At 38.9% G+C, this 17,692-nt stretch overlaps 1 protein-coding gene across 4 annotated transcripts in view; it reads right to left on the bottom strand.

Moving 5' to 3' along the window:
- Positions 1-398: 398 nt before the first annotated feature.
- PCNX1 (pecanex 1) overlaps positions 399-17,692 on the bottom strand; it is a 159,265-nt gene continuing 141,971 nt past the window's right edge. For all 4 annotated transcript variants that reach the window (XM_044230297.1, XM_044230298.1, XM_044230299.1 and 1 more), the window contains 6 exons: positions 12,673-12,903; positions 11,488-11,762; positions 9,881-10,086; positions 6,659-7,101; positions 6,100-6,240; positions 399-5,902 (listed from right to left, as the gene is read on the bottom strand). In XM_044230297.1, coding sequence (XP_044086232.1) covers positions 5,762-5,902; positions 6,100-6,240; positions 6,659-7,101; positions 9,881-10,086; positions 11,488-11,762; positions 12,673-12,903 — 1,437 coding nt within the window. In that variant the 3' untranslated portion in view covers positions 399-5,761. The remainder of the gene's footprint in view (positions 5,903-6,099; positions 6,241-6,658; positions 7,102-9,880; positions 10,087-11,487; positions 11,763-12,672; positions 12,904-17,692) is intronic.

Raw genomic sequence — 17,692 nt, 5'->3', positions numbered from 1 at the left:
ACACGTAAACAGTGAGCTAGTGCTTGTCCCAGGTTAGCGTCTCCCTGATTTTGATGACTATAATCCAAATGTTCACCTCTTTTTCTATGCTGTAACTTAGTGTAACATAGTGAACTTTTATTATCCCTTATGTCCCATCTAATACTATCATTAATATGACACATCAGATAAATTCAAGACCTAAACTACAGTCTTTCTACCAAGTATGAAAAGTTATCCTTTTAATATGAAATATGTGTATTTCTGTTTTAAGCTGAATCACAGGTTAATCAAGCCTGTGATTAAAGCTTCTGATTAAAATGATTATTTCAGGACCAAGTACATGTTTCAAAATATACAATGCAGAGCTTAATATGGTATACCTGAATTTTTCTTAATTTGACAAAAATGGACAGAAGGCAAAATGAAAAAAAATTTATTTCCACAGTGTTTTATCCACTGTCAATACTGTATTTTTGATGCAATATATTTGCAAAGAAAAAAAAACAATCTCAGCTTTTATTTTCCATTTTAAACAACTACAATATTTACAAGCTATTTAGAATAACAAACACTCAGACGCACACACACTCACAGACCCACGCAAGTACATGTATTCTTATCTCTGGTTTATACTGAATGCTGGTAAAGGCAATGAATGCTTTCAGAGCCCATGATCAGAAAAGGGAAACCCATTTTCCTTCCTCACACAGATCTTCCTGAACCACTGTGAGTCTTCTTCCTTCCATTTCCTCATGCAGAGCTCATTGTATAGGCTTAATCAGTTTTTACAATTTATTTTTACTTAAACTGAAAGCTTTAAAAAGCATAAGCAGACATGATTTCCCCCACATTTTTGTTATTTTGGTTGTAGAATCAAGCTTCACATATTAAAAAATCTTGTTTAACCACAGTCACACTAAACCCAGGAGTCATCTGGAGCAGCCATCTCATTTTCTACCTGCTACTCTGTTTGGAATCCAGGGCACCACGTCACCTGTGAGAGCAACACCCGAGCATCCGACCCTCCCACCATCTTACACGACTGTTGTTCTTCTAGTGTGGCCCCACCGAGTCATAAATCGTCAGGTGCAGAGCTGAGGCATAAGAAAAAGTTCTGACCCTATATAATAGGTATAAGTCTTAGGACAGAGTGGTCATGTAACCTCGCGATGAAGTTCCCCCATCGGCTCTCGTGCCCCGAAAGAACGTTGCGTTGCTTCCATAAAATGGCAGATATTAAAGTCTAGCTCGCAAACAGAACTTATCTACTCTACGTCAGAAAGAACATGTGGCCGATAGGCAGTAAGGAGAAATTCTTATCATACATACTTCTTGACAGATGACTCTGCTGAGGTGATTCAAAGCAGCAAATATACTTGTTTCAAGCAAAATTAATGCTCCACTCACATACCTACCAGATCTATTTGTATAATAATTAATTCCTTTCCAGTCACAGTTCTTACCTAAACATTTCACAAGTTAAAAATGAGAAGTCCTAGGTGTATACCAACCAGATTTTTTCAATAGAGAAATGAAGAAGTGAGAGGCTGGTTTTTAAATACTTAGGTAAAAACCCCTACAGATGACCAATGTGATATTAAAACTTATGCTGCACAAATACATGGTCCTATCTGATTTTCCTCTTTCTCTAGATCAATAAAACTCAATTTCCACATGAGACTGAAACCAAAAGTTCATAGGCCATTTACAGGTTCCATGTACCATTTTCGCCTTGATTGACATTGTTTTTCCACTCATTTTAGAATTACAAGAAAAGCCTCTGGAATAAAAATTGATTTTGTATACCTTACCTGAACAATTTATCATATCAAAGGAAAATGGACTGGGTCTGTGTCCAGGTAAAGTAAGTTTGCGTGATGATATTACACTACAGAAAAGAATAAGAATGAAGCCTGAGGGCTTAAACAAAAGGGTGGGGGACTGTCTATATTAATGGAAGAATGAGGAAGATAAACAAAAAGTAATGAATCTGGGCAGCAGTTTGTAGTTCAATAGCTTGTAAACATAAATTCAAAGACTTCTCAAGCAAAATTACTAAGGTATCTTTTTCTCAAGTCATTTATTTAGAAGGAAAGAGTTTTGAAAGTTAACTAAAAGAAGAAGATAATTTTAGACCCTGGGCAAATCCTCAGTTGAAAGACCTTGTTCTGGATGAGGGACTCAATGCAACAATCTGCCAAACGAAGAGTTTCTAAGCACAGGCAGAAGGACGCTGCTCGGAAGCAAAGTGGAATTTATTAAGGCTAAGCTACCCTTGCTTAGATCAGAGGCTTTTTTTTTTTTTTTTTTTTAATATATTGTTAGAAGATAGAAAAATAAAGCAACTCGGGAAGAAAGACACATCTCCCTAATGAGCTTGGTCTCTACGTAAAAACTTGCTGTTTTCATTGCCTGACATTTGGTACACAGAGTAATTTTCCACACCTTACTTAGGATAGAAACATTGACTATCTCTGTTTCGAGGATTAGTAGAAGTATCTCAGATATACTTGAAATATTTTTAAAACTACTTCAAATCTAATGGAAGCTCATCTTCCTATAATAGAAACTCAAAGAATGAAGAACACTGATGAAGTCTGTTCATTAATTTCCTGAAAGGTAATTAATTTCCTCTTACCTGAAAAATACACAGCCTCACCACCTACTCTCCCAAGCCCCTTAGCTATCAACAGCTTACATGAATCTAGACTCTTGGAAAATTAAGAATACTTTAGAAAAAAGTGAACATTTAAAGTTTTATCAAGTATTTAAAGTGGTGCAAAAAGAGGGCTCACACCAAAGTTATATGCTGGAAGATTAACTAAAAGCTTAATTTTGAGTTATAAAGTGATTTTTGCCACTGAATGAGAAGAAATAAGGGGGGAAAAGCTAACAATTTATAATCTACTCCAGGACTCTCTCTCAAAAGAAGGAAAAACAAAATCAAACAAGAAAAAGACGAGAGAGATACCAATGAAACTCTGTTTAAGAGAAATGTGTAAAAAGCTAGTATTTTAATTCCATATTTTTATTTTCTAATTATGGAACTCTGAAAGTTTTGGCAATTATGAACTAAAAACACTAGCATATGTATACTCGAGTCTTCCACACTAAATGAAGAAAGTTAATTGGGGAATCTTGACAAACAGCTCACTGTTCTCCAAGGTGGGCTGGGAGGGAGAATAAGACAGTACGATCAATTACTTAATGGAAGCATGTATATATGTATGTAATCACTCAGGTCCAATTATTGTTAAGAACCTTTCCTTCAATGATCACTGCTTCCTCTGACATAATTATTAGAAAAGTATTTTGACTTTCAAAAGACTATCAGTTTTAGACTTAAAAAAACAAGAACAGGGCTCCTGTTAGGGGTTCCTAATTGATAAATTCACGGAAGGGCTATCTGATAATAAAATTCGACTTGCTTTGAGATGAAAGTCCATAGGTACTACCCCAAATCAAGATGCAATATATATGTTTTGTATAAAATCTAGTCTTGCATTTTTAGAGTATGCAATGTGTTTAAAAATTGGGGGTACGAGGTTAGGAATACAAATAATTCTAACTCTTCTGACTGAATCACCTGAAGCTTAGATTTTCTTTCCCCCGTGTAGGAAAATGAATTATCTTCTACTTAAGACTGAAAGGGCTCCACTTATCTTCCCATTTAGGTAATGGCCACGAAAAGATCATATTCATTTCAGAAAGAGAACAAGCAGCGGGAATCATAACTCCTTTGAGAATATCTTAAATAAACATAGATGGTTAGACAGATCATATATATTCAGTTTCAGAAGAAAAAAAATTAACAGCCTGAACCTTAATGACGTGCTGCAGATTTGCCAAAATGAGGCAAATACGGAATACAGAATGTCACGACAGTTATCAGGAAAATACATTTTAATTGGTCAATTTAGCAAAGGTACCCTTTGTGCAAAGGTTCAGGAAATCACTCAACAAATGTTTTTAAACAGTAAATTTGGCGAAGTGTGAAGTATGGAAACATCAGCACGAGGCACACTGGGTTCTGAATTACCACAAAAATTTTTAATTAGAAAAGGGCCTTACAGACGAAAATGCAGTCGGGTGGTGTATTCTTAGCTACTGATTTCCTCAGTTTTCCTCCCTTCTACTGAAGTGTTGGCGTCCGATGCGGGAGCCGCCAGGCACGTGTGGCCAGTGCGTACTGGGAATCTGGCTAGTGCCACGCGCTGAACGAGGAACACTTCGGGCGCGCTAGATCCGCTCAACTGTACGACTAAAATCAATTTCACCTGCTCCTTTTCACCGCCTACTCGCAGCGGGGTAGAAAGATGGCTGCTCCTAAATGCTCACACGAGACACAGAGTCGTCTTTGGAGTTTCACCCAAAAGGGGAAAGTTTTTTGGAGGCTCTAAAAAATGCCTAAAGTTGGAAATTAAATCTAAACTGCAGTTTCCACCCAGCCCGATTGTAAATGTGAATTATAGATTTCCCTGAATACACAGATTTTTAAAAAAAAAAAAAAACCAATAAAATTTATGAGACAACATATTAAGTCAATTTCACAGTTATAAATATCTCAAATTACACCTATATACTATAAATTACAGGAAATAAAATTCAAGTAATAGAAAAAGAAGACAGGAGCAAATAAAAGGCAAGGTTATTTAGAGAGGGATGTAACAATCAGAACTGCACCATTTGGAGAATTTCGCTTGAAAAAATTTTACTTGATTAACTGAACTGCATGTGAGTCCCTTCAAGAGCTAATACCTCTTAAAAGAAAAGCAATCAATTCTTTCTTTAAATTCCTGGATGTTCATCTTCGTCTTTGAAAAACAAAAATATTTTCTTCCCAGAACGGACCCCGGCAGAGCTTGCCCCAAGTGCAGAGAAGCTGAGGGCCTGGGGCACACGCGGTGCTGGGGCTCATCTGACATGTGGACACAGGAGCTGGCAGTAGTGTTCACAGGACCGATGCGCTGTTATCGCTGGGGAATGCCAAAGGCGAAGCTAAGAGTGTCTTCCAATCTAGTGAGCTTTTAAAGGAAACACCCAGTGGACTGGCATGAAGTACAGACTCTAACAGAAAAGGAGCAGCACAGTTCCTGCTATGTATGTTTTAGGGAAAGGGAAGGGCTTAATCCCAAAGGCAATTTAAATAATGGTATTTTATTTTTATATATAAATAAACGTTCTGAGAAATCTCAGACTTTAGTGCATTGTTGTAAAAAATTAGTGCAGTTTTCTCAATAAAGTTTTTAGCGCTCAAGGAGTAAGATAAATCTATGTCTGTTCATAGTCTCTTTCGCTGTACATTAAACGTTCAGACGGCTAAATGTCAAACTGAAGGTTTCTACACTGGTCTGTTCTTAAAAATCAAGGTAAATGGATTTCATGTTCTGTGACAAAACATGGCAATTATTTTTGGCAAAGAAATTAGAAAAATATGAGATCATAGTTTAGAAATGAAGAGTTTGTTGATGTAAAGCATAGGCAATACATAGGAAAAAACTTTCTTTAAGGATGTATTTTTAACAGAACTTTATCCTTCATGCAGAATGTTTTCTCGGCAGCTAACTTAAAAAAATATTTCAGCTTTATTTGGGGATGGAGACAGTGACAGGAGTCGGCGTGAAGGACGAAGGCGAGGCGCAGAACCAAGCCCGCTCTCCGTCCCCGTCTCTCCCCTACCGGAGCCGAGGGATACCTGCAGGCACCTTCCACGCTCTCCTCTCTTCTTCCAACGGCTTGGAACGGAGAGGGCAAAGAACCGCAGTCATCCGACACTGGCTCACACTTCAGCCCCAAGTTCTAGTACCCCAGTTTCTATCACAGTCACGTATTTATCATCAATCTGGACCAGCAGTACTGTCTTGTCGATGTGGGATCTAGTACCTGGATCTCTGCTGCAAGGCACCCATCGGTGAATCACCTATTGATTCAGAATACAGTCAGTGAGGGGCAGAGACCTGGAAAATAGTCACAAAATTCACTCACACTTACGGGTAGTAATTCTGTTTAGTGAAAAGGTACATTTAAAATAACATAAGCATAAATTAGCTAAACACACGCCAACAAGTCAGGCTACAGGAAAGTGAGAGGCTGGGTCAGCTTCATGAGAGAACTTACATGGCCTTCCATGCCCTCCTGAGGACTCCAGTCTTTCCAGCTGTTTCTCCCAGCTTTTAACCGAATACCCTCATCAGGCCACTGCAGCTCCTTCCTTTTTGACAGGTTGATCCCATCCAGAATTTGACTGGGATCTACAATCTATATTGCAAATAAATATGGGTCATTTCCAGTTCAATTTTTTCTTGATGATGACAAATTATATAATCTCAAACAAAATTTCTTTCATAGACTCCCCGTGTCTCCACTGCCTATAACTGAACAAGCAACAGTCTGAAGGGCCTCCTCCTGAATTCCCTGTAGCCTACTGGCCGACCGTACCACAATGGCCACACGATGGCAGCTGAGTAGGGACAAAAGTCACCACTGAAACGCTACTTGCTTTTGGTTCTTATGCTGGCGGAAACTTTTTCTCAACATTCAAACGTGTCCTAGTCTTCAGACTAATTATTCGGAAGGTGTGTTTTCACCAGAATGCTTCACTCAACACATGAGAAAAACAAAACAAAACAAAACAAATGAGTGACACAAACAGCACAAGAACCGCGTGCTTACTCACTTGGACTCTGTAAATCACTTCCCCCCTTTTGGCGTGTGAATTATTGGCAGGACTTAAGGTGTTGCCTGGCTGGGCGTCAGTGGCACTGCTCTGACCTCCCTCGGTCCCAAGAAAGCCCACGAGAGTGTGATGTTTGCAGGCCGGGATGCTCTGGCTGGAGCTGCTGGACGAAGGCAGGCCGTGCTGCACACAGGCCAGGCCGCTCTGACCGGAAGGCTCCATCTGGTTCACCATGGAGAGGCGGGACTGGATGGAGGACGGTAAGTTTCGAAGCGATATCTGACTCGTGGAAGAGCGCCGACAAGGCACAAATCCCGTGGTGGACATCCGGAGGGACGAGTGCCGGCTGCTGTAGCAGTAAGAGGACTGGCTGGCCACTGAGGCGCGAGCGGGGGACTGTCTGACCAGGCTGGACTGCACGGAGTGGGAGCTGTGGCTAGTGCCTAGGGAAGGACAAACAACAGGCCCATTCTAAGTGCGATGATTCAAACACAGGGTTGTTTATTTTTCTTTATAGTTTCCAAGAGCTTCCCCCCAATTACTTGGTCAATTCACTGAATTTAAATTATACCTAAAATTTCTTTTAAAAAAGTTTGTATTTCTACCCAAAACTTTTAAAAAAAGATTTATTTGAGAGAAAACGAGAGAGTGCACAAGCGAGCGCAAGCACAAGTTAAGAGAGGGACAGAGGTGGAGGGAGAGAAAGAATCTGCACCAGACCCCTAGCGGGATGTGGAGCCCAACGCAGGGCTTGATCTGACCCTGAGATCATGACCTGAGCCAAAACCAAAGTTGGAAGCTTAACAAACTGTGCCACCCAGGTGCCCCATACCTAAAACTTTTAATGTTGTCAAAAAGAAATAAATATCTGGGAACTGTTATCTTGTGTGCTTTTGAATTAATAATTTTAATTTGCTAATGCTTTTTAAAATTAAAATTCTGGGACAAAAAAAACAAGATACACATGATTTCTGCAAATATCAGGATTTAACACTGAGGTGAATCCTAAAATATCTTCCACAGAGATACTTCAGAATAATAAGAATACCTCTTTAATATTTCAGAAATGAAACATCTCATGGAAATGCGACCATAAGAAATATTTATTAAGGAGGTAGTATGTGGTAGGATCTGTAACTACCACTTCTCAAAGTATAGAATTAATGTCCTTTCAATCCATTCCAATGACAAACGACACAGTCTGTAGAGAGATGGTGATTCCACACTGTAATTTTCATATCCATTAGGGGGTTACTACTAAATATGAATTATCAGTGGTATGGAATGACAGGTCCTTCTGTGTCCTTTTTCAAATGGCTTGATATGATTCCTCTGGTCTGTCTTTTTCCTGACTTATAACAGTAATATGAAGATTATGAAATAATTAACTATATTGAAAAAATTGCTCCATGTGCTTTCTATCTGAAAATACAGAGCTGATCAAAATAAGAGCATTTAAGAAAGCACAATCAAAGTTCTAGCTTTTCACTAAGAAGTTACAAAAGAACATAAAAAATGTTGGTAATACACCTATTTAGAGTCTTAATTCCAATGCTATTGGATTTTTTTTTTTTTTAAACAACAAATGTCTTAAGACTTCTCATTCATATGAAGCAGTAGGGGAAAAGACAGCACTGGATCAACCAACTAGCTGTATGAAAACAGATTAAATCTGATTCCTACTGCATACCAGGTGGATTACAGATTTTGTGTTAAAGGTAAATTAGTAAAAACAAAACAAACAAAAAAACAAAACAAAGAAACCTGTCATGCCTTGGGACAGGAATAATTTTCCTAAGTTAGGATACAAAAAGTACTAATCATAAAGGGAAAGATCAGTAAACTGCTCTACACTAAAATTAAAAAGACTTTTGTCAAAAGAAGAGGAACCACCCTTCTTAGGAAGAGAATGGAAAGCCCAGGGATAGAATGGGAAGAGATATTTGTAGTACAGAAAACTGACAAAGAACTCAAACACAGAATATACAAATAAGAAAAGGATAATCATGGAACTAGAGGATATTATGCTAAGCAAAATAAGCCAGTCAGAGAAAGACAAATATCCTATTATTTCACTCATGTGGAATTTAAAAAACAACAGATGAACAGGGGATGGGAAGTTAAAATAAGGTTAGTACAGAGAGGGAGGCAAACCATAACAGACTCTGAGCGTTGATGGAGAGAGGTGGGGGGCGGAGTGGGCTCAATGGGCGCTGGGCATTACGGAGGGCACTTATGGGGATGAGCACTGGGTGTTTTATGTGGGTCATGAACCACGGGACTCTGCTCCTGACCAGTGCTGCACTGTATGTTAACTTGAAATTAAATTTGAAAAAGAGAAAGATAACCAAAGAGAATAATAGGCAAGAGACTTAATAGGTACCTCAAAAAGGGAAACCGGTGATAAACTCATTTAAAACTTTCCAATCTTGGGTATCAGAGCAATGTAAATTAAAACAATGAATTAAAGATCACCCTTCCCCTTCCCTCCAAGCAAGTAGGGAGCAGAGATGAGAAATGAGAATACTCCAAAGCTGGTGAAAATTTACAGGATGGGCATTCTGATGTATGACTGGGAGAGTACCAATTGGTAAAAAACAAAACAAAACAAAAACTTGCTGGAAAGATTTTTGGCATTATGTGCCATAAATATTAAATATTCTCATAAACTTTGACTTAATGATTGTATTTTAAAAGTCTCTAGCCCAAGAAAACAGCGATTACAAAAAGTTTATTGTAACATTCAGAAGAAACCAAACCACTGTCCAGTGAAAGAGAAGTTAAATAGATGATACTAAATATTATTAACCTTTAAAAAATGTGATATTCCAAATAATACATATATTTAATTATAAATAGGATAACGTCCAACCAGGAATCAAGCAAAATACTCTTTTTACATATTTCCAAGTAGGTAATACAGAATTCCTTTTTCTTTTTGAGAGAGAGAGAGAGAGAAAGCGAGCACACACCCGTGAGGGAGGGGGTTGGGGAGGGACAGAGGGAGAAGGAGAGAGAGAACCCCAAGCAGGCTCCATGCCCAGTGCAGAGCCCATGGGTCTCAGGGCTTGATCCCACCACCCTGAGATCATGACCTGAGCTGAAATCAAGAGTCTGACGCCTAACTGACTGAGCCACCCAGGCACTCTGGTAACACATCATTCTCTTTATACACGCACACTAAGAGGCTAACTTAGATACATAATTTTGTTTTCACATTACCTAGTGCTGGAGGATAAGATGTGACCGGTGGATGGAGTCCGGCTCCTGACCCTTGCCCTGGATTTCCAGTGCTTCCCTGGGACACACTGCTGTGGGGGTCACTGGCGCTCACTGCATTGTTGCTAGTGCAGGACAGTCCGCCTCCAGTGTCAGAATCTTCAATATTGCCCCCGCTGTTACAGCCGGCCCCACAGCCTTTCCTTAACCTAGGAACAAACACCAGAGGAAGCAGCATTATCCCATGATCACTTCAAGCGAGGTGTTTTAGTCTACTTCAAGCTATTCTGAATGTTTAATGCTACTAATGTGCAATCAATATTAGAAACAAAAAAAAAAGGCATTTATATTTTCAAAGAATGGCCTAAGAACTATCCTCTCCTTATTCTCGCCGCTTTAATTCTCCCCAATCTACCTTCACTTTCATATAGTGCATCATTTTTCCCAATCTTTTCATCTTTCCTTAGTCGTAATGAACCGCACATAACAAAACTGTACCATTAAGGTGGAAATAGGACTCTTGCCAGGGTCTGCTCAGTGCCTCTGACGTGTATAACCCCTGAAAACCCCTCATTTCTGCTGTAGCAAACTTGGGAGAGAGCTGCTGCAATCATTTTTCCTGGTTTTTGTGTTTTTGTTTTTTTTTAATGTAGGGTGACCAACTATCCTGGGTTGCCCACAACTGTCTCAGTTTTGCATTGAAAGTCCTGCTTCCCAGGACACTTCTTAGTCCTCTGGAAACCAGGACAGCTAGGAACTTAATCTCTATTACCATTTCTCTCGAGGGAAGAGAGAAATCAATCTCTTTAAGGCAATTCCAGCAAAACAGATAATTTTTTAAAAGAAATTTTGAACACCACTCTGCTTTATGTTCTTCCTTCTGTTGGACAGAGACTGATATTAAAATGTGAGACTTTTTTTTTTTTTAGTATGCCTAGAAGAAAATGCCTTCTTGAGAGTTTGCCACCCTAATCCCACATTCTGTTTTCCCTAAGTTCTGTTATTTAAGGATCTAAACAAAAGCCAATAAGAAATTGAAAAAATACTCTGTGATATTTCTTCACCATCCACCAAACTATGATGTTCCTATACTGAACACCATAATTTACAAGACAAAAGGCAGAGAAAAAATTCGTGTGCATACTTGAAGACACTACAGATTCGAGATCAGAGCGATGACTGATTGTTAAAATGGCAATAGTGTTACATACCGAGGAGTTTGAGCAAGTACAGCATGTTCACCCTTCTGCACACTGGACTAAAACAGAAGGTGAGCAACTTCTTCAAGTGTCTTGGGTTCTTCTCTAACTTGCTGTTTGTTGACCCACACCTCCTACTAGTGTCATTAATGTTGCAATACAGAGTCAAAAAAGTTAAAGAGAACTATTCAAGATTCTACCAAATGCTTGATCAGTGCAATCAGAGTTGGACATGAGACTTATCTAGTGAGAGTCTGAAGGTAAAAATTGCTCAGACGACTTTCTGAAGTTCCTGATAGAATAGGTTTATATTGCGCTATGGCATCTGTATTTTTCTGTAAGCTTTCTAGGTGATACTTAAGTGAACTGCCTCGATGAAGGACCACTGAAATATGCAACCCCACAGCTCACCTGTGCCAGGTTGACACTATGAAGTTTCTGATATTTCCCAAACTGATAGGTCCCCCAAGGATTTCTTTCAGCTGTTCATGGCTGTCAGAGTAAGAAGTCGTCAGGGGTGAGACAAAGATTGGGTAGCCAATAGGTTGGTCACAAGATGAGTTTATCATGTTTCTCAGAGCTTGTTTGGCATTCTGGATGCTACCTCTCTCTGGGTTACGGTTACGTAGAAACACAAGCTCTTGCTGTTGTCCTGCCCAAAGACCTCGAACGCATTCCTTATTAACCTGAAAACCAGAACACACGGGAATTAGGTTAAGGGGCCAAGAATGAAATTCACATCAACAGAAGAGTATAAATCAGAGGGATACAAAAGACACAACTGTACAACTGTAAAAAGTAGGAAACAAATACAAGTTGGTCACAATTGAATAGAAGTTCATCAATTTTCCATTGTCACATGCAGAACTCTTTTCCCTGGTCTGGTAAAAATATCAAGTTTTCCAAATTAACAATGCACTGGGTTTTGCAACTGAGATAACAGATACATTTGACAGAAATCAGAAGTAACAAATATTCAGAGTTAAAAGGATGTTTGTGACCTTGCAGGCTGATTAGATGAAGTAGATAAAAAGTGAATCATTATAACCTATTAAAATAAAATTTCAGAAATTATGTCTCCTGAGGCCATGAGATGTTTAAAAAAGCAACAAACAAAGGGAGGTAGATGGGCAGTGGGGAAGTTGGAGGATGGGCATTAAGGAAGCCGTGTGATGAAATGAGCACTGGGTGTTCTATGCAACTGATGAATCACTGAATTCTACTTCTGAAACTAATTTTAAAAAAAGACAAGCAAAAACCAAAAAAAGTACAAGCTATGGCATTGTTTTGAAACCTGGAAATCAGATTAGCAATATGGTGTTGATGTTTTAAGAAGAGACAGTGCCCAGAGTGTATATATAATAGATAAAAGACTGCCAAAATGGAAATAAGCAAAAATTTTAAGACTTTATGGCACATGAAAAAATTTCAGAGGACAGGATAGATTGGAAAATAAATCAAATTAAGCGCTCATAATCAATGCTAATGTAGTATGGTCATTTTTCTTCTATAAAAAGTTTCAATCCCTTTCTAAACTTGGGGTAAGGTTATGTAACTTTTTTTTTTCAGACACAAATAAATGCCTCAAAAACTAACCTTAATGACCCTGAAGCTCAGGTAGCGTCTATTGAGCATGATGATCTTGTATTCATTGGTGCCGTCATCCATGACATGCCGCAGAGCAAGAAGGGAGGGAGAGTTGGCGAGGACCGCACTCCGCCATGCAGGGTCCCCTTCATGGGCTATTACGAGGTTCTTTTCATGAGACACAATGGCTTCGTAGAGCACAGTAGGGTCGTCATACTCATCTGGAGAAGTGAAATGATCCTAAACAGAGAAATAAAAAATATATACTTTACAGAAAAAGAAGGACTTCCAGATAAATGATAAAGGCTTCTGCAGTTACTAAATGAAAATTCTGAAAAACTGGTTTAATATGAATATTTCATATCCACACATATTATTATTGTTGGAGACAGAGTGCCTTAAATTTAAGCAGGTTAGGAATTAGCTCTTTACTTTTGTAAATACTTCAACCCAACCCTATCTTCTAAGTTTTAAATAAACAAGTATTTTTCCAATTTTTATATTTTCTTTGTTTTTCTCATTCAAGGGGGTTTTACATGTCTACATTCATACATATTTTTTTCTCATAAAGGACTGTCTCACTGGTATCAGTTAAGGAAGGCTAAACAATATAAAAGTCCCCTAAGTTGTGTTCCTTTTTAATGAGGCATTTTTCACACACAGCCACATCTCTAGAATGATCCCAATAAATATGCATTTTATCTCTTCTAGTTAAGATAAGGAGATAAAGGGCCCGAGTCCTAAAGAAGCTAGTCAAGTCTTCCCTGAGAAATCTCTTGGTCTAGGTAACCACCCCTCCTGCATTCCACAAGCTGTTATTTAAGGCCTCTCCTGTGTGGGATTCTGTGGCAGAGAGCACGGATGAAAAAGGACTATGTGGAATGTATCCCACTTCAGAAACCTGCAAGTTAACAGGGGATGCAGGACATATACGCACATAACCTTAAGACAAATTCAAAGTTCTGAAGAGTATATAATCGTAGCTATTCATAGTTGGGAGGTTGATAAATTTTTACACCCAAGTAAAGTCACTCATTTCCACTCAAGCCAAGTGACCAGTCGGTGTATGGTGTCTGAGGGGAGATGGGTAAGTACAAGAAGGCAAGCTCCCCAACGATGCACCTCCACATCTGGGGGCTGGCCTATATGAGAATAGAAAAAGTATTCACTTGTGTATGCGAATAATGCTTCAGATGTAAAAAATTCAGGCAACACCCCACCCTACCCCAGCAACTCTTAACAACCTTGCCAAGCAGATTAGGTACGTAATACCGGCTTTGTAAATATCAAATCTGAAGCTCAAAGAGTCTTCGCTGCTTCCTAGGTTTAGAAAGTTAGTAAATGATTAAGCCAGGACTTAACCCATCTTTGAAGAGAATTTAGCATTCTGATTTTAAAAAGTGTGTGATTACAAACGTTAACTGAAAAATCTGTAAGCCCAGCTGATGTGATTAGGGAAAGTTACACAGTGCAGGTGGTTTTGAACTGAATCTACAAGAATGAAGACAATTTCCGTGGACGGGGATGGGCACTGTGCCGGAAAGGGAGAGAGCTCCAGGCAAGACATCCTACAGGAGAAGCACAGGTCAGTGAAGAACACAAAGGTGATTATAGCCTAAAGTCTCTCTGGGGAATTGAGTTTCTATGACGTTGCCAGGCAGCCCTGTGCTAGACACTGGGGAAAGGCCAGTGAGTGAGACAGATACTTGCACTGTTCTCAAGGAACTTAGGGTCTCGTTAGAAAATACTGAAACGAAACAAAACTACAAAACTAGCTTTTAGCCAGATTGTGGAGCATCTCCCTTGTACCTTACCCAGATTTCTGCTATTGGGCTGGTGCACTTCCCTCTGTTACTCCCTCCTCTTAGAACTGCCTTCAACTGATGGGGCTGCCTCAGCAGGAAATGCCAGGGGAGGTTTATTCCCCCACCTGGTTGTGAAGGGGGCGGAGGTCCATCATATAACTGCTGCTGACACGGACACTCCAGAACCCCTCTAAATCCAGGAGAAGCCAGAATTCAGCTGAAACAGCTTCGCTTAGCTCCTTCCCTCTTCCTTCCTGCTCCCCACCCTTCCTTACAAATTCACCTGAGGACACTTTCAGTCTCTGGCCCAGGGATCCTGGGTTCTGACTCTGCTTCTAAAGAGTGTGGCCTAAGCTAGCGTTTATGACACCTCTGTACATCAGACACCAGCCCTCCCGACCTTCCTTTGAAATGCCGAGCTCGCCTTCAGCAGAGAGCTAGATATCGTGTGACGGGCTCTCCTTTAGCAAACAGTTCCTTTTAGGGAAGGAATTCTATCTTTGTATAGCAGTCTTCGTACAATGTTTTGGGAAAAAAAAAAGCGCAGATATAGGCAATAGTTACAGTCTTAATAAAATGGACAAAGTTGGAAATTATTAGGCATGCCAAAATGGAGTATGATGAATCTTGCTCAATTATTTCTTTTCACTGGGCTTAAGATGGTTGGATGAGTTGTTTTAGAGGCGAAGTATTTGAAACAAGTAGAATGCTCATGAATAGGGAAATGGTTGAATAACTGCAGTTAAGAATTATATTCTGGAATACTATAGATTAGATTTCCTACATTAAAAATGTAGAAAGCATCCAAGTTATATTAAATATGGGGGGGGGCACGTTACAGATCACTTTATGTAGCACAAAAGAAAATATTTGTATATATAGATGGAAATGTCTATGAACTCAGGAAAATCAAAAAAGATATGCATCAAATTATTGGCAGTGACTGCTTCCTGGAAGGGCCATACAATGGTACAGGGTGATGGGAATACTTATTCTTGGGGCACGCTCACTTTTTAACGTTTTTCATTATTTTTCCAATACAAAGAGAAAATGTTTCCAGTTTGGGGAAAAGTTTTCAAAGTCATTTTAAAAATATATTTGAAAAGTTAAAAGCCAAAGCACAGTATGTTTTTGAAAAACGAAACGCATTCATTTTACATTCACTGGCAACCAACCCTCGTGCTAAGCAATGAAGATATAAAGATCAGTAAAAAATGATTCCTATCCTCAACCATACATTGTAATATTTTTTCATGTATCACTTATAAGCCAAAATGGACTTTGATTAGTTTATTTTAGTTCTAACCACCATGTAATCATCAAAGAGACTAATGAAAAGGGTAAAACAAATAAGGATGTAAAGTGTTTTATGTTTTACAAAATGATTAAATAGAGGATAAGAACAGGAGAACACGTGAAAAAGGCAATTTGCTTAATTTCTCTGAGTTGAGTCTTCACCTACCAAACTGGGATGAAAATCATTTTCTCTGGTATTATGTATATGCGAGCACTAATATGCTGTACAACACTACAATTATTAAATATCACACAGATAATGACTATTTTTATTTATAAAGTAAAAACATAATACAGTCAATTGGAGAATTAAAAAATTTTTAAAAATGGTAAAGGAAAAAACAAAAATTAAAAACACCTACAAACTATGCTAAACACACATTATCAAGGACTGTCTGAGAGGCAAGAGTTAAGAGAAATCTTGTATTTCTAGCTTTCTGGGAACAAATCCTTTTCTTTACATACAATAAATTACACCATTTTACGTGTGCAGTTAGATGCATTTTGACAAATACACACACCCACGTAATCACTGCCACAATCTAGATCTAAAACTTTTCCATCACCCCAAAACATTCCTTCCTGTCTTTTGGCATTCAATCTCCACATCCTACGGAATCACTAATCTGCTTTCTGTGGCTGTAGACTAGTTTGGCTTGTTTTAGATCTTATATAAATAAAATCATGCAGTATGTACTCTTTTTATGTCCGGTTTCTCCCGCTGTGCATAATGTTTGAGATTCATTCATGTGGTATCTAACAGTAGCTCATTTCTTTTTATGGCTAAGTAATATTCTATCACGTAGATATACCACAGTTAGTATGTTCATCTGTTGATGGACACGTGAGTTGTTTCCAGTATGGGTCTATTACAACTAAAACTGCTAGGCACATTCTCTTAAGTAATTATCCAGGAGGGGAACAGCTGGGTTATAAGGAATGTGTATGAATCATCTTTTAATATATATGCCTATGGTTCACTTTTGTGGGTTGGGTTTTCAAGAGTATATAACTCGTGAAACGTATGAGTAAATATATGAGTACGAACTTTGGAGATTCCCAGTACTGATTTACACATCTGTCTTTTCTTGGCCAAGAGTCCCTCATGGGCAACCCAACATGTGTCTCAAAACGATGTTCACTAAGTGGTGGTTTCTGGCTACTGCAGAGGTCGATCTCGCCCTCCTCAAAGGTGTATCAAAATTATGGGACTTTTCCAGGCTGCATTTGTGTTCTCTATCTTCCCCCCGCCACCAACCCTCTGTGGCTCCCGGGTTCCTGATTCCAACTCCTTACCCCCATGGTTTGTCACGGTTGTTGTCAGTCATGGCTACTGAAAGTAAGCTGTAGTGGTGTAGCCCACATGTGTTGGGCCAAATGTAAGGCAGAGAGACCCTGTCACAGACAATAATGCCACAGCCAAAAGAACATGTAAGGAAATGGACCGGACAGCAATAGGTAAGAGTACCTGTAAGGAGAGACCGGCAAAGACCTAAGATATCCAAAAATTCCCTGTGCCTCAGTTTCTTCTCTGACAGATGGAGAGAAAATACCTGTCATAATGTTTAGAACTGACTGAAGATGTCACTCTGGAGGTGTTAGATAACCATGCTGTATAAAAGAGTATTTCTTACATACAGATATATTATTAATCAGTGCCTTTTGAGAAATTCTGAAGTTTTAAAAACATTTTAATCTAAAGTCATTATCTTTTTCATTTAAACACACTGACTTGGCTCAAAACTGTAAAGCTCGTCTGAAGACAGACAACTCTAATTGTTCCCAAATGTGTATTTTCTCAATGATCCTCAAAAGAGTATTCCATTTTCCACAGAGACTTTCAGATAATATATCCCTTCTCAGTAATCTCCTAAATAATACGGGACATTGACTTTATTCTAGCAGTTCAGATCACAGTAAAATCACTT

This window comes from Neovison vison, chromosome 13 (assembly GCF_020171115.1).
Source record: "Neovison vison isolate M4711 chromosome 13, ASM_NN_V1, whole genome shotgun sequence".
In the NCBI taxonomy this organism is placed as follows: Eukaryota; Metazoa; Chordata; class Mammalia; order Carnivora; family Mustelidae; genus Neogale; species Neogale vison.
Note: the sequence above shows the minus strand (reverse complement) of the source record. Positions and strands in the feature narration are given on the sequence as shown.